Source organism: Falco rusticolus, chromosome 10, assembly GCF_015220075.1.
Source record: "Falco rusticolus isolate bFalRus1 chromosome 10, bFalRus1.pri, whole genome shotgun sequence".
Taxonomy (NCBI): Eukaryota; Metazoa; Chordata; class Aves; order Falconiformes; family Falconidae; genus Falco; species Falco rusticolus.
In genome coordinates this window covers 27,702,088-27,726,418 of record NC_051196.1, presented here as the reverse complement: position 1 = coordinate 27,726,418, position 24,331 = coordinate 27,702,088, and the positions used below count along the sequence as shown (strand labels likewise).

Sequence of the window (24,331 nt, the reverse complement as noted above, 5' to 3'; positions counted from 1 at the left end):
GAGGTTTACTCGCGCTTCCAGGAAGCACTCAGCCACATTTTGTATGCATGTCTGGTAATCAGCTTTGTGCTCCTTGTTCTGTATTCTTTTCCTCTTCATTATTATCCTTTATTATTTGTTAGTTACAGATAATGAAATTACTGCACTAGAAGATACACTAGAGTAGCTGCTTTATTTGCAGTCTGATTCTGTTTTGACAATGCATGTTGAAGTCCTGTTAGTGTTTTATAGGAGTGCATTTTTCTTGTATTGAAATAATTTATAAATCCTAAAGGGAATTAACTTAATGCTTTTGATTTAGCTATTACTTTGCTAAAGAAGATAAGACAAAATATGCAGTATTGCATCCCTTTTCTTGATAATATGTTGGGCAAAGTCCAGCCTGCTGACTTGATAACAGGCTTTCCTGCTCATGGACCATAATAGCGACTCCTTTTTATTCAGTCCGATTTGCTCATTTGTAATATAAGTTTGTAACTACCACGCTTTGGTTAATGTACAGATTATTCATGTACGCTTGGGTTTATTATCTGGAATTGATTGTGCCATGCCAGTTCATTAGGATTTTGTTTGGTAGTTTACCATCCTGATTTCGTGGATGGAGTTAGTAAAATGTTTATGGTTTACAGAAGCATTGTCAGTGACTGATGAGGCCTTTTCCTTCCCTTTGCAAAGAGCAGCTGTGAAGGAATGTGATATATTGTTGGCATGTGATGCAATTCATCGCCACAATTGACTTTTGTTAATGTAAAATAGAGGAGCGAAAAACTGACACTTCTGTTGGCAGGCTGGGTTAGGCAGTTGAGACTGGAACGTTGACTTGGCAAGTTTTAATAGATTCAAGCGAATAGCTCGCTGGAGGATGTTTGCTTTGTTGTGGTTTGCTTTTTGTGGGGGAGGGCAATTTAATTTTCTTTTAATGTAGGTGAATTTGAATGTTGGTGAAAGTTGAAGACTGCAGAAGTCTTAGAATCTGAAACCTATATTTTTTGAGATGCCACATAAGTCTCCCACAGCATTGCATCCTTGTGGCTCTGTTCTGGGGAGTTCACAGAACAGTTAGTTCTGTTTCCATGATGTTCAAGCCTTGGCCTCTCTTCTGAAGAGCTTAAAAAGGATCCAATTAGCGTTGGTTGTATAATAGGGGGATTTTTTTTTTTTTTTTTTGTGAACCTGCCCACTGGAAACTGGACTGAAATTTAACAACTTCCTTCACATAGCCTGATAATCAAATACTGGTCATGAAACCTGGCCCAGATAAGCACTAGTGAAAAGGGACTGTGAAGCTGTATATCCTGGTGTACAGTCCTGTGAAGTGCCTCTCTTTCCGCACACTTGCAGATTCTTGCAGTCCTTTCAACATTGGTACCTCCAAAACTGAAAACCTGAGGGTGTTCACACGTTCAGAGTCAGCGGAGATCAGCCTGCTCTGAGTGTTCAGCACCGCAGCTTTGTTCCCTAGTCATGCCAAACCGAGTGTGATGCTTCTCACTGTTTCGCAGGACATCCAAAAGCTACCCTTTCCCCTTGTCCCCCCACGGTCCATAACACCATCTGTAGCCCCGGGCGCTGTGGAGCAGCTGTGATGCCCTGCCGCAGCTGATCAACCGACTTGTGCTCGCCTGTGCGGTGTGCTGATCCTGAGGAGGCCCGGAGGTGCTGGCACCGTGGCTTTTTGTCTTCACAGAGGACACTGAACCTTGTGCGCCTGGAACATTGCGCGCCGAACATCCTGGAGCTGCCAAAGGTGGGTTCCTGGCTCCTGCACACCGCGGTAAAAGGTGGCTTCCCTCCCTTACTCCCTAACCTCTAGTACCTCCGTTCTTTGCACATCTCCTGACCTTGCCATGTTGCTGGTACCAGTGGCCCCTTCCCGTGTGTTTTTGCTAGCAGTTGGGCTGTACCTGCTGACCAGCCTGCCGGCAGGTAGCAGCCACACTCTGCAGCCTGTCCCTCTGAGGGCATTGCTGTCGGAGGGCTTGTCGCTCCAGCTGTTGTTTTCTGTAAGACCTCTAAAAATGGCATATCTTCAAGGGGTTTATATCTGTGAATCTTAGTTGAAATTAAACAAAGTTTTATAATGTTGCTGGTACAACTGAGGGTGTAGTAGCAGCCCTGAATCTCTGGAACACCAGACTAAAATCCTTCAGACAAAAAGCAGTGCCCTCAGTGGCTGTCGAGAGGGCAGAGGTGAAGAGGAGAACATGTAGTATCTGTTCTGGAAAGACTGGAATTTAGGGAGATCCTGCTGATGAAACTCTGTAGGTAGTGAATAGGAAGCTTCAAGGGACAGAGTTCATTCTGTAAGGTAATTTTATTACCCTTGACTGTTTTTTAGAAGTAATCACAGAACTATCTTCTCTCTAATGGGAATAATGTTTGAGAGGCATAGAGTGGGAAAATTCATGTGGTTTGCTAAGATGGTTGGGAGATTTTATCGGAATCTCAGAACCTCTCTGCTTTGGACTCCAGCTTCCACGCCATGAGATCATCACACGCCTATCAAATTGACCAAAAAAAGCTTAAAGTTCCATTTAAAACATGATGCTTGTTAGATTAAAATATTTCTTATTAATGTCCTATTCTTAGCTAAACTGAACGAACACGATTGTCTTTAAGTGCCCTGTCTTGCTTGCTTTGCAGCCTAGACGCCAGTTGCAGTTGGTGTATTTTGCTCCGGATTCAGAACTGCAGTGACCCTGCCAAATAGTTTCTTAGTTGCATTTAAAAATAAAAGGGCTGTTTATACGTTACAATCCACAGAGGGTCTGAAATCAGTATGTCCTAAGATGAATACAAATCATAGACAAAAAGTGTTTTGTTGGAAGGCTTCACAAATGTGGAACTGATTACCGCTAGACAGCGCAGATTTCCTTCTGTAAGATGGAACTGATATAATTCCTTCCTGACAGCTAGAAATTACAAGTGAGTTGGGTTTTCTCCTGTGCTTTAAACTTCACCAATCTTCAAAATGGTCAAGAGGGATGGCATCCTAATCCATCTGCAATTGATGGGAAGTCTACCTATAAACCAGGATTTTAATCTAAATATCCATCCAGCTGCCCGAGCACTGTGGAGGTACTGCTAACAATTTCATAGCTGTGGTTTTGTCAAACATTTAACTTCATGGGGTTTAAAATATCTCTTACAGGTCAGTGACAGAATTCAATTTGCAGATTGGCCGCAGATCTTTTGTGGGGAAGAATCAATTTCATTATGATATTGAGTAAAATGAAATTCTCTTTTTAAAGTGTGCCCTGCCAGCTCTTTGAAACACATCCAGCAGAACTCCACCTTTGTGCAGTGTTTGTGACACCTCCAAGAGGTTTTCTCAAAAGGGCACAAGTCGGTGAAAACCAACCCTTTCCCTTAGCAGAAGTGTGCATCTGTCAGACTGCACCACTGCTTTTTTCACCCAGTTTTTCCCTTGTTCCTTCTCATTTGCCACCTTCTTTCTGCTGCCTACAGAAATCAGATGGCGCTTTGCTCGACGGTGGTCGGGAGAGCGAGGAGTCGGGAGCGGTCAGGGTGATGGATGCTCTGGTTTTGCAGCCCTGTTCGCTCTTTGGGGCTGATTTGCGTTTGCTGTGCAGCCAGGGCTGGTTGTCTCACCCACCAGACTTTTCCCGTCTTCCAGGCCACATCCTGAATTTGGTGGCAGCCGGAGTCAGGACAGGCTCGTGGCTCCTCGCTGTGCAGGTTGCTTGTCGTGCTTCCCGTGTGGCAGGTTTTACGGAGCAGAGTTGTATCCACAGTGGGGAACATCAAGATGTTCAGTCTCTTTCCTTTCCATGTTACTGGTAAGAAGGTGTTTCCCTCTTCCTTCTGTGAGCTTGGATGGATGGCCAATTTTTCACTCCCTTCTCTCCCGTGGAAGTTATTTCCCCACTGTCTGAGGATGTCTTAAGACTTAATTATTACGTTTAGAGGACGGAAGACGGCCGTGTCAGGGTACGGTGTAATTTGTAAACAGAAGACAAGGAGTGCTTTTCCGCGGGCAGTCAAAGGCTGACTTCACTCTGGAAAGGAATATGTTGTTAGCCTAAAATAGAACCAATTTGACAGTGTGAGTTTTCCTAACAGTCACATTTTTATGCCAGGAGTTTCCTCTTTTTTTTAATTAAAAGTAATTCTGAGGAATCACTTAGGACCCACTTGGCAATGATAAGTGGGGGTTGCCGTATTAGCACGAAAGGGCTGCACTGAGCGCATGGATGCAGCTTTCTTCAACTTGCCTACAAAGCTAAAGAAATGCAAAGCAGCTTATTGCTCAATTGTGCTGACTTTAGCAACTAGGTAGGACAAATTAAAAAAAGAAAAAGGGAATATCTAGTCTCAACCTGGGTATTTAATGGGTCCCAAAATGTGCTGAACTCTTTAGTCTAAACGGGCTCTTTAGTGTGGTGTCAAGTAAGTTAAAAAGCGAGGGAGCTTTACAAAGCTTCCTTCGTTGTTTAAACTTGTTTAACTCATGTTAAGGCTAATGTACATTTATTCAGACTGACAAAGTGCTGAATTTACACAACAGGGATAGAAATAATTAGGTCAGATACTTTTTAAATGGCAATGGCGGGGTGGGAATACTTGACTCTCGTATACTTATGGATGGAAATGATTATTAGCACCGGCCGAGGCCAACCCGGCACCTGCACGTGCTCTTCTCCCCCCGCAACGAGCCAGCACCCAGTGCCACGTCCCAGCTCCCACCCTGCCCGTCCCAGCAGCAGCTGCTGGTCAGGCTTGGTCTTACACCTTATCGGTGACAATGTGGCGCTCCTAATGTGATTATGTGTATTTTAAGTAAGCCCATCACTGTCCTTTGAAGCTGGCTCTCCTCTTCCCTGCTGGGATCTGAGACCAATAAATTACACCAGCACAGATGAAAACTCAGTCATTAAAACTGCATGGTCTGTTCGAGCTTAGGAAGTCAAATTCTGATCTGCCATGGGGGCCACTTAAGACTACCTAGTTCTAAAATATTTATTGTAAACGTTTCCCTTGGCTATTAATGCCCCAACAGTTCAGAGATGAGATGAGGTGTCTGTTTCTTGCACTTTATTTGGTGCTGGTGACTCCTGGGACAGAATCCCAGCTTAGTTAGTCCATGGAGCTTATCCAGCACAGCAGGATTTGTTTCTCCAAGAACGTTTTTTCTTGGCTTTCCTAATATTTGAACAAGCCCTCTTGTTTAATTCAGTGACACAGAACCTGCTTGCATTTGAATTGTGGTCAGCAGCGGGCATGCTGGGCTGGTTGGATCTCTTAAGCTGTAGCCATTTACTTCCCCATTGAGATGTAAGCTGCTCCCAGCTCATCTGGTTTGCATGGCTCCCTTCTGCGAGGAATCATCAAACAGCCCCAGCGTACCCGTCCGACTGGCTGCAGCGGCTGCCGCCGGCTGCGCGGGGCAGGGGCGGCCACCAGCGCTCCCGGCTCCCGCCGCCGCCGTGCCCGAGCGGGGGGTGGGTGGGAGGGGGGGCAGCACCGGGCAGGCACCCGGGCCCGGCCCCTGCGTGTGCGTGGGGACCCCCGGCAGCGGCCGCAGGTGCGGAGGCGCGGGGTGCCCGGCCGAGCCCGCGGGTCACCGGCTGCTCCGCGCGGCGCGTCCCTTCGCTCCGCGCCGGAGGGTCGCGCTGGGGGGCGGTGGGGGGCGGTGCCCCTGCGATGGGCGCCCGTCCGGTGGGTGCCCGCCCGTCCGGTGGGTGCCCGCCCGTCCGGTGGGTGCCGGTGCCCGCCCGCAGGTGCCGGTGCCGCGCGGTGGCGCCCGCGGCGCGGGGAGCGGCGGGGCCGCAGCCGCGGGTGCGGAGCTGCCGGAGCTGCCGCCGGGGCCGGGGCGGCGCGGCCGGGCGCAGCGGAGCCCCGTGGCGCAGCCGGGGCCGAGCTCCCCCTTCCCCCCGCAGCGTGTGAGCCCCCGGGCCGCCCGCCCGCCACCGCCCGGCCCCAGCGCGGTCACCGCGGCCACCCGCCGGCACGTGCCCCCCCCGCGCCCCGTGTCGCAGCCGGTGGGTGACGCTCCGGCTGCCTCGGGCCGAGGGGGCTGCGCTGAGCGGTCCGGACCCCGGGGTAAATGCACCGTCCCCGCTGTCCTGCCCCCCCCCTCCGCGCTCGCTCTCACACGCGTGTAGCCCGGTGCTCTACCGGGGAGCGCGGCGTAACTGCGAGTGGAGAAATACTACTAGTAGCAAAGAGATGGACGACACAAAGTGGGGAAACATCTGCAGGGGGAGAAGGTGGCGGAGAGACAGCACCCGTCTTTTACTACGGTGACTCTCAAGTGGAAGCAGCAGGGTTTATTCGACTGTTTAATGCCCTGATTTTTCAAAGAGAGCTGCTCAGAAAGCAGAGGTTCTGTTCCGCAGAAAATTCCAGTGCCTCGGAGCTAGTCCCCGTTCCAGATCAGAATAAAAAGCACAAACTACTCCCCAAAGTAATGTTCTATAAAATGTTGATCAGGGACAGCTGAGCTGGGCCCAGTGCTCGAGTTATTCCAGTGATGTTCAAGTATTTTCTTTCTTAAAAACAAGCTACTCACAGAGCTAACATTTAATATATCTTAAGTTTTAAATTAAATAAAATATTTCGGTTTGTCACCCCCTAAAGCCACTGCAAATAGCCGTTTGGCATCTAAATCCTATTTTCTGGCACCTGTATTACACTGAAACATTTTCAGCAGCTCTCCTTGCAATGTTTATACTCCACATTTGATTTGGAGAGATCCCCAAGCCAAGTTGCCCATAGTTGGAATTTTAAAAACAAAAGAGGGAAGGAAAAACTTGTCTTCTATTTTAGGGTCTTGCAGTACTGGAAATGCAAACACTGCAGAGTGAATATTTAACTAGTGCATGAGAATCTAAAAAAAGTGTAAAGCAAATGCAATGCAGCAGTCTATTTGCCTTGTTCAACTAAAGCAACATTAAGACATTAAAAATAGATTTACAGATTTCATAATGTGATTGCAACATTCACACAGGTTGGGATTTTTAATTTAACTTTGAACTGGATAATGCAGATTGCATGGAGACCAGAATGGACTATATTCTAATGGGAGAATTTGCCTTATGCTGGATTAACATATCAAAGGCAGAGAAGGATTTTTTGGGAAGATGGCACAACGATGTGGCTCGCTTGCTGGGTTGACATCTTACTAAATCTGTTGGCATCTCTGTAGTTTCAGACCATTTCAGGCAGCAGGGCATTTGGGTGGCACTTGCTCTGCTTTTCTCGTGTTCCTTCACACTGACCACATGTGATACACTCGTGGCACAGCCTGGTGAATTTTGCTTCCATCTTCTCTTGGCGTTAGAGGTCGGAGCAAACGGCCTTTCGCTGAGAGGCAGCACGGTGCAATCCTGGAAGGGCAGTGTGCTCTAGCAGCTGCTGTCCTGGTACAAGTCAGGTTGCCACTGAAAGCAGGTGTTTGGTGGGGCTGCCCATAGCTCCCTCATCAGTGGTGATTATCTCCGTGTTCCTGTTCCCAGCCTTGTGGTGGTTTTGGGTTCACTCAAACTAAAGCTGTTTGCCTCTGGAAGCAACGCTTGATGTGAACCCGCTCGTATTTGAGTACCTGTTACCAGCTGCTTCGGAAATGCGCGTCGGGTGTGATGGTTTAGCAGTAAAGCAGAGGCATGTGTATCTCCTGGAGATGAGCAGCACTTGCAGATCCCTCCCCGTGGATGCTCGGGCAGCTTTGCTGGCTCGCCAGAGCTGTGCCTGCCCCTGCTCCGCGGTGCTGACAAGGCAGCAGAGGTGCTGCGCTGGCAGGGCGCCTCCAGGTCAGACTTTGGGAAGTTTGCAGAATTTGCTGTTACCAGGAGAAGCTGGGCTGTGGCTGCAAGAGATTCCAGCACTCAGCACTGAGTGATTTTAAAAGAACACTTAAAAAACTAAGCCCAGCCGGTGGGTTAGCGCTGTTGGCTGGGCAAGTGAGTGGATGTCACCCCTTCATGTTTCTTTCCTAACAGCTGCCATCTGCCGTCGTGCTCTGACTCAGGTGTGTGGTCGTGTGGGCTCAAGGCTAGTCTAAATAATATCGCTAGAAAAGGAATTCAAGGCAGGCAGGTGTTCACAGAATTTGTATCTCTAACAAGGGGAGGTAGGTGCAGTTCAGATTTTAGAAGTCCAGTGGAAAAGATGAACATCAGAAGGGACATAGGCAGGTTCTTGTGAGTAACTGCCGGTGTGGTGGAGGGACAGCCTGTGGTGCCACCAGTTTACCTCCCACTGGATACTGCTCTGGGGGATACGCTTGGCAGTGCAGCTGTGCCAGAGAAGGACTTCTCCACTGCCAAGCAACCAGAAAAATGAAATCCTTTGCTGTTCCACTGCACTACCACCACCCGTACTGAGAAAGGCAGAACACAACTCTGAGCCCCCTGCACAAGTGTGTAATTTTGAGGGTGCTGTGTCTGACACACACTATTTTGCACCTCAGTGCAGGAACATCAGGTGGGATCATGCAACCTGCTACCCTTTAAGAACATTATATACATTGGCCCAGCCCCTCTCCGTCTTGTAGCAGTGTGTCTTATTGTGAAAAGCCCCCTCTGAGATTTATCTCTTCGATAACAGGTGAACTCTCAGTATCACAGTAGTTGGCTCTTTCCTGGTAGAAGTGGAAGCGGTGTATTTGCAAGCATCCATAGACTTATATCCCTCTGCACAAAGGCATTGCCACCCTCCGCTGGTGTGGCAAGCTTTGCATGCTTTTCTAGGATGGTGGCATTTCATGATCACAAGGATTATTCTTGTTCTTCAACAGTGTCAGAAAATGGTCCATATGAAAACAACTGAGTGATGGGATGAACAAAAGGAATTATGAAAACTATATAATTTTGTCTGAGAACTCTGATGCCTTCTGGGAAGTATCATATAATACCCAGCATGAAATATCCCATCAAACACGGACAGCGCAGACACGGAGCAATGTTGAGCAAGAAGTTTGACCAGAGCACCGATTATTGATTTCAAAACATCCCAGTGCTATGTGGCCACAACAATCCGAGGCAAAATTGGAGTAGTCAGAGAGAATCAAAGTGGTGCAGACATGCTGCTCACACAATGACTGTTGAAGATCACTTAATGCAGATATGCAAGAGCTTCAACGAGTTTCAGGCAGAGACATGCCTTTATATTTAATTTAAGTATAGGTATCGGCACTCGTAAGGGAAGGAATGCTGTCTGAAAGTAACAGGGAGCTTTCTGCATCTGGAACAAGAATTCATATTGAATCGGATCAAGAACGAAGGAGTGGTGAGCAGCTTCAGCGCAGCGCTTTGGGGGGATCGCCTGTGAACTGGGCTATCTCCTTGCATCTTCAGAAATGAAAAATGAGGTTCTTTGTAAGCTTGTGTTGCTGCTGTCAGCATGATAGCTGTCCTGAGGATAAGGATGCTGTGATTTGCCAGAGCACAAATTAAGCCATTGCTTTTACACTTGGTCTTTATTTAATCTACACTGCTGCTTTCCAGCCAGCTACAGCAGCCTCTGGTGTTCATGGGCTATTTCCAAATGACCTGTGCATGATAATAAAGAAAAATAAACTTTTATTCACTATATGGTGATCCCTAGCACCCTCTGGAAAGTGTCTGGAGATAACCAAAATTAAACATGCTGAGAACTGGCCTCCATTAGTAGTTAGTCAGAGGCACCAAAACCAGCAAATTTCTATTTGTGTGTTCTAAATGGAGTTTGAATGGTTGTTGTCTGAGGGGCACAGACAATTTTCCAGTGTGGTGATTTTTAACACCAAAATGTTGGATTTTGATGGCACAGCAAAACTGTCAAGAAACAGATTATGCGACACAATACATCTGAAATGTCACTTTGAAAGTCAGTGTGTTTTTATGTGAACTCTTTGCCTTGTTTCTTCTAAACCAGAAGCCACCTGGCTGAGGAATCACGTCCGTCTTCCTGTGGCATCGGCAGGGGCTGAGGTCTACCAGTATGTCAGGTAAAATTCACGATAGTACTTAAAACTAGAACTTGCTGATTTTATCTGTTCTTCTTGTAAAGTTACACTGCATTTAACAATGAGTCTTTTTTCTGAAACGAAATTTCAAGTTTATCTGAAATAAAGCAGCAAGTGCTTGTGAAATAGGTTCATTCCTCTCTTTTAGCTCCGGGTTCAAGATTTGGAGATTATTGAAACCGCTTTCACTAATTCAGCTTGGAGCATTCCTGTAGGATTTTTAAAGTTCTGTGGATGTTTCCTTTCATCAGCAGGTATTGCAATAGTCTGCAATGACATTTTCTGCTTTTGGGCAAAAGTCAAATATGGAATTGTAACATGATTGCATTAAGATTTCAGAACTGTGCTGCAAAAACTAACCGACATTGCTGTGATCTTACTTGCCTTGAGATTACAGGCAAATAACAACATCCCATTGATATAGCTAAACTTCCCACAGCAAGCGGGGATGATATACTGAGCTCCCGTGCATTTTTATTAAGCTTCTCTGAAATGATTTTCAAAGGATGAAAACCTAGGCTTAGCTGGCTACAGCGTTTAATGGAGCCAAACTGTTACCCATAGTCTCTAAAGAACATGCTGCAACCTTTTTGCTAAACAATCTGCTCGGCTGTTACCAAGTTTTACCCAATATTCAAATGAAACATCTTCCTTTTCAACCTTTGCCAAGCTGAGGTTATTAAGAAAGAGATACAAATTAAAAAGATTAAAAATGCAGCTCTAATTAAACACATATGAGCCCTTAAAAGTCAGCTCTGCCCTGGTTATCTGTGCACATAGAAGTATCACACACAACTTAAAACAGCCATAGTCTCCATTAAGTGCTCGCTAAAGGCACCACCAAACAATGTAATAATAGGCTGTGCCTTTCTCTAGAGCTTTTCTATGTAGGTCCTAAAATGTTTTAAAACATTAGTCGAGCCATTGCTATCCCCACTTGCAAAGAAGCAGCAGCTGAGGCAGAGAGCAAGGAGAGGAGCGTTTCTCTGCTTGCACCTTCAACAAACTTGAAATACTTGGTGCCCTCTGTGGAGAAGAGCTCCTGCTTGTCCCCAAAAGCCGCGGCAGTGGCACCAGACAGGATGGGGATGGCTTGCCTTGCCAAGCAGATCTCGAGTCTTCAGAAGATTGTAAAGCGCAAGGAAAACATATCAAGCAATTTTGGCTTTCTGTGACAAAAGTGAGTTGGTATCTTTTAATAAGTATCTAAGCAAGCCCTTGAAGACACATAATCACAAAACAGCATGTGCGATCACAGCTCAGCATTTTAAAGGATTAGAGGGGGATTAGGAAGTTTGTAAATTCCTCACCAACCTTTTGTAGAGACAGGATGGAATATTTTTTTTAAAGAATTCACAAGCAGCAACTGTCTGTTAAAAGTCTTTATTCCCCTGATTTGTGCTGGGTGTGGATCGCTTTGTGATTTTTTTTTAAAAGGTAGCATAACATAGCTCATCAATCTAGACTGCATATAAATCCTGCTTTGTATGATTCCTAATAAATTCAAGGGCTTTATGCTCCTCATGAAGAATGGGAAAACCTCTTTGCACCAGAGTGTAACAGGTCCTTTCATTCTTCTGCTGGTACTGCTGGTTTAACACACCCCCCCAAGGGAGTAATATCACCCAGGGAAAAAAGGTGAGTGAGTTTTGATCCCCAAGAAGTGTTTCAGAAAAGCCACTCATATTCTGGTACTTCTGGGGCCAACATATCATGATTGGCTTGATAAATCACAGTAAATAATCAGGGTTCCCCAGACAGGGTAACAGGACTTACCTGCTTTTTCTGGGAGTGGGAGACGAAGCTGGACAGGGAAGGAGAGGAACACCCTGACTCGAGTCCTCATACAGGTGAGATGATCTCACAGATCATTTGGATACGATGCGTATTAAAAAGGACTGTTCAGACCATCCCTCAGGTGAAAAGGAATAGGAAATATCATGTTTAAAAATAAAAAAAAAAAGCCTGTTTGCTTGATTGGGTTAATTTTTCAGTATTATTTTCGGCCACTGGTTGATGGGAAGCATTCTAGGGAGAGTTGTCCTATTGTCCAGAGGTAGGGAGCAGCTGTGGTACCCAGTGCTAACCCACTTGTTTCTTCTTTTGTAATGGGGGTGAGACTTTCTGTGTGTTCGTATATCTTTGCCCTCGTAGCTTGGTTTGGGAGGATGGATAACGTCCAGGACTGTTGCAGCTAAGGCTGCATGCCAAAGCTGAGAGTGCTGCAGGATCCTCATCTTCTCACCAAAGCTGCTGAGGGTGGTTTCTGTGCTGCCTAACTCTACCTGCTTCTAGCAAGGTGCAGTAATTTTTTGCCTATTTGCAGATCTGCCAAGGACAGTAAAAGAAAAGACCTCAAGCTTTGGGCAAAGCTTTTAGTTTGGGTTGGTTTTGACTGTTTTTTTTTTCCCCAGAAGTCTGAACTTTCAAAGCTCTGAACCTGACAATTTCCTCTGTATTATTATCTTACCACTGTTTCTTTAGCCAAAAGCTAATGTTGACCATGAAAGTTACCTTGGATTAAGGATGTGAATTTCAAACATCCTATCTAGTCCTCAACAGCCTGTGTATAACCACTTACTACTAGTAGTCTGAAGAGGTCTCAAAGCAGTCACCCATGGAGATCCTCAGGAACTGGCAAACCTTTCCGGACATCTCCATCCACACAAGAACAGCTGCAGCAACTCTTCACACTAAACAATTGCATACTTTCTCATAAACTTTTAGTATTTCTTTTTACTGTCTGCATTTACCAAGGTACAATCATAAGGAGTTTTGTCTAGAAAAGTTTGAAGAAATACATATGCAGAATTTGGAGGAGGGTGGCAAAGTCCCCCAGCCAGAGATTCAGGCTGGTGACCCTTTGCTGTTGTATGAGCTGGTGACACTGGTGTTGGTACAGGCTACTGGGCCACCACCCAGGCAGCAACAGCATCCTCCCCACAAGGAAAAGGTTGGGGGCGGGGGGGCACGCCGTGTCAGTTTGACTGATTCTTTGCTCCCTTCTGGCTCTTCATTCACTCCTAAGTATATTTGGTGTGGTGTCCATTTGCCAGATTCTGCGTGGATAAGTAGGGCATAGCGATGTTAATTTTTGTTGCTACTTGTCCTTCAGACGTGGCCCGTGAGTCCTGGCCCCGGGCCAGGCTGAAGAGGTTAAAGCGTTGCTGGAAGCCCTCTAACCATCGGGCGCTTCTCTGTAGAAATACAAACACGGTATTTCATATGGTCACCCCTTAGGAAATACAGTAATTCACATTAGTTTAATTAACCTAGAGAAACCATTGTACTGAAATGCAGCCACCTGTAAGGGAGAGCAAAGCAGGCACCAGGGTTAAATGGGAGAAAGGTCCCAATTTTAAACCAGTAGAGTAGGTGTAAATCTTCCCTTTAGAAGTGGGGAAGGATTAGTACACACAGGCCCAGCAGGAGCCCGGTTTATTGCTAATTGTGTCTCCATATTTTAGCCACATGTAAAAAAAAATATATATAATCTTGAATATTTAATATCCCATTTCTTCATGACCACAGAGATTAATTGGGAAATGAAAGTAACTGGAAGAGAGGGACAGAGGAGAGCACCACCGGGAGCTGCAGCCTGAGCTGGGGTGCAGGTGAGGAGCAGGTCCCTGCAGTGGGTCCCTGCAGCGGGTCCTTGGGCTGTGCAGTGGGTCAGCACGCACCACCTTACAAGGTTTGCTCTTCTTGGCGTGATCCTCTCCCCCCCCCTCCTCCACGTTTTAGTTTTAATAATTCCTGGGTGACTGATACTGACCTCGAGGTCAGGAGTCTCCAGCTAACAGCCAGGAAATGCCCTTCCCGTTGGTCATTATTGCCTAATTAACAACTTGCAGTATTTCACAATGAGAGGAGGTGGCAGTGCCAGGGATGGAGCTGCGACGCGCTGGGCAGCATTTGCAGGTGAAAGCCCTGCAGTGAGATGCAGAGGCCAGTGCTTGCCCCTGTCTCCCTGCCACCCAGAAGAAATTTTTTCACAAATACAATGGCTGGAACTGGCTGGGTTTAAGGTCAGGTATTTCCAACCAAGGGCACGGTGTCAGGAAGAGCTTACAAAAGCTGAGGATGCTGAAGGGTGCTCAGAAGAGCCCCTTCCCTCCCTGCTGCCCGTGCTGGCCTCAGACTATGGACCCTTGGCTTGAATCACCACCAGGCTGGGCTGAGCCAAGGTGTCTGCTTGGCCTGGCCGGGGCCGTGAGAGCAGGAGTGATTCCCGGCCCTTCACCTGCCACTCAGGACAGTCTGCCACCAATGATGTGCCCTATAGATATAAAAATATAGATATAGTCCCTTTTGTGAGGGGTGCTGCCTGTGCAAGGGGTTTTACAGGGTTTGTGGCACGTTGAAAGGTTTGTTGAGAAAGCAGAGTTTTAGAAACAGCCTCCCTCCCCACCTGACAAGGAAGGTGATGGGAGAGGGAAGTGTGTTTGAATGTCCTTGGTGGCTGACATGGAAAAGCAATGCAGAAGCTGCTGTGCAGTAAGAAGGCTTGCTGGCTAGAGCTAGCTGCTGGGTGTCTGGTCTCCGTGGCAGTCCTCCATGGGCCACTTGAAGTCACTAATCTGGCAGAAAATTCATGCAACAGAAGCAATTCATGGAGGGATCCAAGTGCCAGGAGTTGGATCCTGCTGCTGGGAGCCCAAAGAAAGGAGAAGGAAGAGATGGGGGGGGGGTTGTCCTTCTGTACTGGTGCAGCTGCCCACAGAAAAGCAGCCTGAGGCCACATTTGCTGCAAGTGAATCTGGACACTGCTACAGCATCATGCATCCGATGAGCATCAGGAGTGCAAGGAAACGTTTATCTCTGCTGAGATGGAGCCCATGGTGTAGCATGTACACCAGCACAATGCTTTGTCCTGCTCTAGTAATGCACCCCTTAAAAAAATATGACATTGAACCAACAGAGGGAATTTGCTTCAACGTGGACACAAAATAATGCTTGTCTGGCACCCAGATGCCTTCAGACTGCATTTGGCATCTTCTGGCAGCATAGCCTTACACAGAGAATTAATATGGAGCAGATAACTTCATTGCATTGTGATTTAACATTCATTTCCATCTGCAGGCACTGGCAGTGGTGTGGTGATGTATCAACAGCAGTATAAGCGTATCTCATGTGCCTATATAATGAATACAGCTTATACAGCTGCTCCTGGGGAAGCCCTCACGGAGGGACCAGAGCAGATGAGCTCAGTAACTGCCCTGCTCCTTTCAGGGAAGGACTGCGAGGTCTTGTCAACGTTCTCCCATGTTAAACCACCAAATGAAAGGGGTCAAGCCAAACACGAATACGCCTGAAAAAGTATTTATTACTATAAATGATGATGAAAATTAATGTGGATGAAATCCAGCTGAACCCTTTTTTAATGCATTTGCTATTTACATTTGTTCATTGGGAACACTTGGGCTGCAGTTAATGTCACTGTTCCCTTTGGAGAACAGGACTCCTTTGATTTGTGTTAATCATCCACCTGCAATAAGAGAAGAAATAAAAAAGAAAGAAAAGTAGCCTGTCAACTTATCATAGCTAAGGATAGGGAGAACAATGCAAAGTTACTGAAGTTTTTCGGCTGGAACTGTGCTTTTCAAGGGTGATGGAGCTGATCAGCGAGGAGTGTAACTGGGGCATCCTGACAGCCCCATTCCTGCTCTATTCGTCACAGTGATACCTAAACCCTGCATAAATCCCTGGGTATTCCTGGGTCATGTTTGCTTTTTCTCAGACTAGATTCCCAGCTAATGCTTTCAGAAACAGGTTTGAAATTAAGATTTCCATATTTATGTCCTTATTAACATAGATACATTAAAAAACTTAATGAGCTTATGTAACAAATTGCTACATGACATTGTTAACAATTCAAGAGAGGATCTGTACTTAGGTAGATAAGAATGGCATTTGCAATGGCACCAGCTCTGGTAAAATTACAAGGAGCATCAATTGCATGCTTCAGGTAGACTGTCCTGAGACTGGAGCCTAAAGGTCTCTGCCATGGTCCAGCCCCACCAGTGAGGTGGGGGGGAAGCCATGTGCCACATCCACTTGCAGAGCTTAAACAGGGTGATACAGCCCAGAGCCTCCGCCAAGGGACTTCCCGTGTCTGTGGGGTGAGATGAGGCTGTGGTCACAGCCCAGATCTTGGCAGAGCCAGCATCAGCTCTTTGCCATCACAGTCTTCCTGCGTTGAGCAAGACCCTGTGGGCATGTCTGCAGAGACCGGAGCTCTCTCTGTGCCTGCTCTGAACCGGCTCCATGTGTCAGCAGGTTTGGGAGGTAGCCAGCCACTGCTCTGCCGGAGCCAGTGTGCCTGCTCGGGTAGGGAATTGGTGTCTCAGGTGCTGCAAGGGCTCCTGGAGCTCCCTGATCACATCTGGCCAGCTTGGGGCAGGGGCAGGGCGAGCTGGAGGTGTTTGTAGCTTGAAGACATGCTTTACATTTCCGTGTTTCCTGCTTCCCCACTATAAACAAAGAAATACTGCGTCCCCAGACTTTTGGGACAGGAAGACAGCATGCTGCCTACGTGTGTAGGTAGTGCAGAGCTGGCGAAGACCAGCAGAACGTGGCAGACATTCAGCCAGTCTAAGACTGCTGAAGATGTAAATTCTCCCCTGCTTGTGTGCAGATGTGGTTCTCGCTTCTGACAGGGCTTATGGGCTCAACATGCTCTCCAGGGAAGCTGAGGCATGGCTTTCAGGAAGGGAGAGCTAAGGATTTCAAAAAGCAAGTACTCAGACCCTTCCCTTCCCCGGTTAGTTCAGGTTTTTATAGAGACAAGTCAGTAGGCTGGGGCTCTTTTGCCCAGTCTCCCAGGAAGCCACCACAGGCCAACAGCTGTGGCAGCAGAAGCGTGAACTCATCCCTCCCTCCCATTCATTGCAAAGCCTCCCTGTGACCATTTACATGCCACCATCATTAATCAGGGCCAGGTTTGGGCTCCAGAAGGCACTGTGGGCTTGATGAGGTTTGGCTTGCTTTGCTGGAAGAAGCCACAGGCCAAAGTGGCAAGTGATGCCCTGGGCACGGACAGGGAGCCTGGGTGTTCCCAGGTCACTGGGGGTTCTGGAGGACCCTGGCCTTATGGCTGTATTTCACCAGCCACCATGGTGGCTGCAGTGGCTTTATGTGCTGGCTGGGAAAGAGCAGACAACACCTGCCCCACTAGAGAACAACACTGTGACTTGGAAACCTGGGAACAAACTTGAACCGACTGAGAGATTTGTGCTGTTTGTGGTGACTGCGCGGCTCCTAACCACGCTACAACAGATTTACAGTCTCACTGAAACACAAGCGAGGATTCCTTTGGCAAAACTATGCTGGGATAAGCTATGCTGACAGAAGAGCACTTTAGCTGGTGTATTCTGTGTTTACACAAGAGGAGTGCTTTATCGGTCTAGCTATACTGGCAAATCTCCCCTCGGGCTAGTTAGTCTTCTCTCTGCAGCTTTGCTGTGGAGCTGCATGGGCAGAGTCTCCGAGGAGGGAGCATCCGGCACTTGGCGAGGGGACTTGCGAGAGAGCCTGGCCATGCCTGCGCAGGGCAGTTTGCCAGGCTTGCCCCCTGGGGCAAGCACTGCCTGACAGCCTGGGCCCAGGCTGGAGCTGAGGTCATTCTGGCAGCGCACTAGCACACACCCTCGGTGCGGACACGGTGCGCTCTGGGGTAACCCATAATTTGCATGGGTGCAGCTTGACCTGGTTTGAGCCCGTGTCTGCCGCTGGATTTGCATCTGTTCAGCTGAGCTGGTTTTGTTTCACTGCTGTGATTGTTTTCAATTCTAATGCAGCCCAGCACAAGGAAGTGGTGGCCTCATTCTTCTCCTCTCAGCATCAGGGCTGGCTTTTTCAAAGGCAACCATCCACCTTTTACCGATATAACTCTCAACCGTAAAAACTGTCTTCCTTGCCCTCCAAGTTCCTTCTCATTGCTTGACGAACCCTTGTCCCACAAGTCCCCAAAGCAGAACTTCCCCATGCTTAGAGAGAGAGAGCAGCTCTTCCCACATCCCCTCCTAGGCTTCCCTCAGCTGCTGTCCGAAGCCATGCTCCTGGAGTCATTAATCTCAGCTCTCTGGATCACCAAGTCATCTAACAGTACAAATTTGGTCTGGATCAGGTGTGGACCCAGGGCTGCCTTTCTGCTGAGTCAGTCAAGGCACACGGTTAGGGTCAGCTTTGGAGTTTTCGTGGATTTGTTTCGCTGACAGGATGATAGACTGGGTCTGGCTGAAATAGTGTGGGCAAAAGACATTTATGTAGCATAAAACTGCTGATGCCAAGTTAATGTCAGCCTCTTTTTTAATACATTTGCATTGGTAGGGTGAATTTATACTGCATTAGTACTTTCCAGTGACGGATTTTCTTACTAGTAGTAGGAGCACTGTGTTGCTCAATGGTATCTCGACTGTGGCTCCTAAATCCCATGTGATGGGAACTCTTGGCTCTCCTGAAACCACTGTGTCAGAAGTTGGAAATCCAGCAAATACCTTTGTTTCAGCACTGCAGCTTCTCTGGACTGGTATGTACTGCACACTTTTCACTACTCCAGCAGTTAGAAATGTAGCACAGGCAAAGAAAAAGCAGGGGATCAGGCATGGGGAGCCAGAACTCCCTGATCACAGTGGTGTCCCTGTGCAAAATTATCTTAACAGCAGCAGTGATGGGACATCTTGGAGCATGGGGGGCGTGGGGGTGGGGGGTGTGTGCAGGCAGAGGGGAAAAGATGGCAAAGAAAAAGTTGGAAGCCCAAAAATTAAGATTCCTGAATTGAGATTTGAACTGAAGCACCCTGGGTTGTATTGCTTCCATTTTACTACTCAGTGGCAAAGAGTTTTTTAATACAAGAAAAATTGTCTGGACATCCCAAGTCTGCACCCTTCTGCAATCATACCTGCATGCAATTAGCTGAACACAGATAAAAGGTCTCTAAGTAGTGTGAATTCGTCCACCTTGGAGTATTGGCTTTGTGCCTTTGCAGCAGTAGTGCTGTATGAAGTTTTACAAATAATTTTGCACAGAAAAAAATAGATGTATCAAAAAACCTACAACCCTAGACCCTGCATATATTTGCTATAGTAACCATGCATCATCCTGGATTCTTGTCTTTGCAGATACACCTGTAAAATCAAGTTCTTGAGAATGCAGCTTGGAGCAGGTTTGGAAGAATTTGGAGGTGTTTGCTGGCACCTGATATTTTATAATGCTGCCAGCCCTTCACTGGTGCCATATTAGCGTGATTATAAATGACAGAGTGCATTAAGTGTAGAGTTTTGACAGATGTAATTTTTGCCAGCGGTTCAGTTGTTTTCCCCTCACACAGCTCTGCTTCATCTTACCATGTAATGGAGCTGCAGCTTATCAGCAACAGAGAAACACCACGAAGGAAGAAATGTGGTGCCACCAAACCCTCTGTATTTTCCAGTGCATCACAATTAAGTAAACACCTGTGGCAATCTATTAACAGGGATATGGAAGGGAAGAGAGTGCCCTTGTGCTCTGCTTTGCTGCTAAGTGATGAAAAGGCCAAAGAGTTTGAAAGTTTTATGTTTGTCTCTAAATTTTTTTGTACCTCTGAACTTTTCCCCCATATAGCTATGTTTCAGGTTTTGTCCAGCCAAGCTGTGATGGAGGACTCTGGGAAGACCAGCTATTTAGAAGGATTAGGAGTTTTCAAGAAACTGGACTGTGGAAGTAAAAAAGCAACTGAATTTGTTTCCTTTACTTATTTAAATTGCCTACAGGGAGAAGCATCAGCTTCAACTCACATGACCCATTTTCCCGACACTGAGGTCAGTATACTGATCTCATCACCCCTTTAAGATGACTGAAGAGTAAAAGGTAACAAGAAATAAGGCATCTGACTGTTCTGTAAATTCCTGCTGCACAGGTACTGTCTGCATCTTTGCTGAACTCCTTTATATTGTGCTCAAAGCATCTTTGGAAGTGTTTAGGTTATTTGTCCATTAGGGTTTTAAACTTGTGTGTATGTGCGTATGTACATGGAGAAGAGGATATTTTTTAAAAAAACACATTTAACACATTTGATTGATTCCCTGAAGGTGCACAGGCTGCAGGACCCCTCAGTGCTGGGGACAGAAAAGAGCTTTGGTACCTGGTGTGTATCTCCGTCAGTGGAGGAAACTTCCCTGAACCATCACCATTGTGCCTCAGCAGTTGTTTTCTTAAAACACGGTGCATCATTTAAGGTATCACATAGGCTGCATATATCCTGAAAGCAGAGGAAAGGATAAAGAGAGCATCTCATGGCAGATGTTTTTACAGTGCAAGTACATCTCAGTGACAGTGCCTGGCCCTTTTTCTAAAAGGGCAAGAGGAATGGGAGGCTCGTAGTGAAGGACTTGTGTTAGCTACAGCATGAATTGGGCTGAGCAATGTTTTTTCAGCTCATTTCTGTGTCCGTATTTGAAATACTTGCTTTTCTGCTGTGTTAGCCTATGAGATTCTTCCTGTTGTACTGGGGCTTTTTTCATAATTCATAAATGTATGAATCTTGATTTCACATTTAGCATTGTGGTGTTTTGACTATTTTGGGGTTTTGATCTTGGGTTGTTTTTTTTTTTTGATGTGGAGACTGCTTCCTGCACTAGCAAACAGTTCAACTACGCACAGCCCAGCAACAACGTGCTTTGGAGCAGCACTCTGGCTAAGAGCGATGAAGTTCATGGCACTGCTGCTCCTAATGGACATAACATGGGAGGAATAAAAAAAATATCTGAGCATCCCTCCAGAATGGAGTGACCACACCACTGCAGGCAAAATGTCAGAGCCCTGAGGAGGTACCTCAGGATCACTGGGCAGAGATGCAAGGGTCCTGGGGACCATGGCTCCCACTTATCCCTTGCTCCTACCTGATAAGAATCCAGTTCTCACCAGCACTGGGATTATTACCCTTGTTTTATGAATGAGACCAAGGTAAACGCAGCTGCAGTCACATGTGTGGTCATCCCCTGCCTCAAGGATAGGGACAGGCTGGGAACTTGGGTCTTCCTCTCCCCTGTCTCATGCTTTGGCTGCAGGCAGGCTCATTTGAGCTCCTTCCAAGGTATCCGTCTCCTGCCACAAACCATCCAGGTCGGCAAAACTTCTTGTGTACAAAAGCCAGAGAAACTCCTCTGCAGGAGCCTGAGGCAGCTGCGCATCGCTGCTGAACCTCTGCCACATGCCATGCAGCATCTAACCCAGGGCCCGAAAGCACCTGGTGTCAAAGTGTCACTTCTGCCCGTGAATTGCTAAACACATCCTCTGCTGCAGGCTCACGTTATGCTATGGCCAGGGGACACTGCTCCTCCAGCTCCGTCGGGAAGGAGCAGGAAGAAAACAGAGATGGAATCGTGTTTATTAAGCAAATTAGTAGGTCGGGGAAAAAAAAAACTAGCCGCGGTGTGGGCACGCTTTCCTCTCGCCTCCTGCAGAGGCCGGGCGATGAGCGCTCCGGCGCATCCCCTCTGCCCTCCCCATCATCTTCGCCTTCTGTGCTGGGGGGCAGGCTGGGGGGGTGGGACGCGGGCTGGGGCCGGCACGCTCACAGCCCCGCCGGTGTGACCTCAAACACCGGCGCGTGCTGGTGCGGGAGCCCAGAGCCTGCGGGAGCCCGACGTTGCCAGCCCCCGGGGCGGCGGGAGCCCTGGGGGGGCGGCAGCCCGGGCCTCGGGGGCGGTGCGGCTGAGCCAGCGCCTGCCGAGGGGCCGCTGCCCTCCCGGGGCGGGCAGAGGCTGCCGCCGGCCGGAGATGCGCCGGTGCGAGCAGCCGCGGGCAAAGATGCGCACCCCCCATCTCCCGGGGCACCGCAAAGGGAGGAGAAGCGGCGGAGCAGCGGCAAGAGCCTCCCTTGATCGTCCTGGCTCTGCCGCGCCCCGGCGGGGTCCGTCCAGAGCGGGGAAGGACCGTGCGAGGCAGCCACCGAGACCGAAGCCCCGCGGCGGCGGGACCGTCTCTCAGCCGCCCTGCCGGCGCGGGGGGCTGCCGGGGCCGGAGGAGGACAGGCCGGGGAGGGGGCGCGGATGCGGTGCGCAGGCGCGCTACTCCGCGCCCAGGTGTCCGCGGCTCCGCCACGGAGGCAGCTGCCGGCGCCGCACGCCGCATGGCTCTGCTGGGGAGGATCGACTGGCAAGTACGTACCGCTGCACTTGTCCCGGCCCCCGGGGCGCCCCCCGAGCAGGACGCCCCCCGCAGCCCTTTCGGGGCGGAGGGCGGCTCTGCACCCACCCCTCTACCCCCGGCTTTGGGCTCCGCTGCGGGGGACACCCCGCTTTCCGCCCCTCCCCGCGCACTCTGCGTGGAAGTTACGCGGAAAGTGTCCTGGGGCCGCGGGGCAGCAGCTCTCTTTGGGAAGCTCTGCAGGAACCGAGGCGACAATCCGGACAGGTTGCTGCAGTCTCATTAATGACACGGATATGTGTGTGTTTAAATATATTTTAGAGGAAAAGGGATGTAACTAATTAGCATCCCCACGCTCTCTTTTAATTGCTGCCAAATAGGAAAACTCCTGAATGTGACAGAGGCTCCGCGGTAGGCTCTGGCTTCCCTCCCAAGAGCGTGTTCGCACCTGGGGGGGCTCAATGGTCCCCCATGGGAAACTGCATCCTCGTAAGAGAGATGTTGGGGGGGAACTAAGCCCCCAGGAAGCAAGAAACCATTTCTCCTTGGAAACAGGGGATGTCCCCAAAGTAAGGGCATAATTTTTTAAATTATTATTATTAATAAGTAAATAAAGGTGCCACCTGTCAGAAGCCACCTTCCTGACTGCTCCTTGGTTCCTGCACGGCTCTGCCCCGTGTCTCAGAGGGAGTGTCCGGGGAGGTACCGTGCCCTTGCGGCAGCCCTGGCTGCCTGCGCCCTCCCAGTGCCCGGGAGTTCCCTGGAAAGGGACACTTTGGCCGCCCGTGGGCGGGCACAGCCGGGCGCTGCCGCAGGGGCGCTTTGCAGGTGGCCCCGGCCCGCGTGTGCACGTCGAGGGCTGCGGAAAGCTGCGGGGGAGCGGCTCAGAAGGGGTTATGCCCCCCCACCCCGAAAAGGCTCCTCGGGCCGCTAAGCCGCCCTGGTGCCGGGCCGTTTATTTGGTCAAAGCATCCCTCGAGAGAAGCAGCGGGGCAGGATCAGCTGCGCGGCGGCGGCCGGGGCGCGGGGCCCGCCGCTCTCGGGCCAGACACCCCGCGGGAGGCGACGGGCTGTGCCGTGCCGTGCCGTGCCGTGCCGTGCCGTGCCGTGCCGTGCCGTGCCCGGCTGCCTGCGCCCCGCGGAGCCCAGAGCCCTGTGCCGGTCCGTGGCAGCCGCCGCTGCTGCGGGCAGAGACCGAGGAGCAAGTGGGTGTTGGGAAAAGTTTGTCTCCAACTTCCCTGCCTTTAGCCTCGTCTCTGCGTTCCGGGCTTGTTTTCTAGAAAGCCATATGCATATTCTGGTCGCCTGTTTGGGTGATTTCTTATAAATCCCTCGTCCTCTTCCACGCCTCTATTTATAAATATTATTTATATATACGCAAGAAATAATAATAAACTGAATTAATCTTCTGTAATTTGGCCACCAAAAGAAACAAGACGAAGGTGCTCAGACCTTGACAATTCTAAAGAATGAGAAAATCACGGTCGCCTCTCGGTGTGACATTTCTGAGCAGAAAGTACATCTGGCTTCCAAGGGTATGATAAAAATGATCAGCGTTGCTACAATAGGGTCTCTTTGGAAGGAAGAAGAGCTGATCCTAAACCTGGGAAGCTCGACGGTTCCCTTCCTCGTTTCTTTATAAATCCATCTTGTCCCTTTAAAACAAATGAACTTTAAGCTCCCCCTGTCTTTTATTATTTAGATTCCTAGTCTTAATGACGCCAGGAGCAGCGCAAGCACACTCGCTAATAATCGTCGCGAACTGCATTTCAAAGAAACATCCCTGGAAGAAAAACACCGTCGTTTAAAAAAAAATAAATAGAGACTCCACCAAAAATGATAATGCGGAGTCCCTGATGATGATGGGCTTAATGCAGCTGCTGCAGATCAGCACCTGCGTGCTAGATAAGGCAGATAACACCTCCAACAGTTACTTCCAGCACCCCCGTCCTCGGGTTTTTTTTTGATCATTCATTTAGTCGGATGGATGGGGTTGATTTGTGTGTGTGTGTGTGTTTGGTGGTTGTTTGGTTTCGGTTTTTGTGTTGTTGTTGGGTTTTTTTTTTAATTAATATTCTTGTTATTTTTCTTCCCTGCTCCTTAGGGAAAAAAGCGAGCGAAGTGTGAACTGGTTTAAATCTCGAGACGTGGGTCTATCTCGGGCCTTTAATAGCAGCTCAGGCGGCGCGTCCCCGGGCACCGAGATAACCGAGATCTCGGCAGCCAGCACTGTCC

The 24,331-nt window shown here is 48.6% G+C and overlaps 1 protein-coding gene across 1 annotated transcript; it reads left to right on the top strand.

The window, feature by feature from the left end:
• Positions 1–9,170: 9,170 nt before the first annotated feature.
• LOC119154780 lies at positions 9,171–24,005 on the top strand. Its single transcript, XM_037402686.1, has 5 exons — positions 9,171–9,249; positions 9,877–9,949; positions 12,725–12,863; positions 21,711–22,109; positions 23,799–24,005. Exons 1-5 carry the CDS (start codon positions 9,171–9,173, stop codon positions 23,916–23,918), a joined length of 810 nt encoding a protein of 269 aa, XP_037258583.1. The 3' UTR covers positions 23,919–24,005.
• Positions 24,006–24,331: the final 326 nt, after the last annotated feature.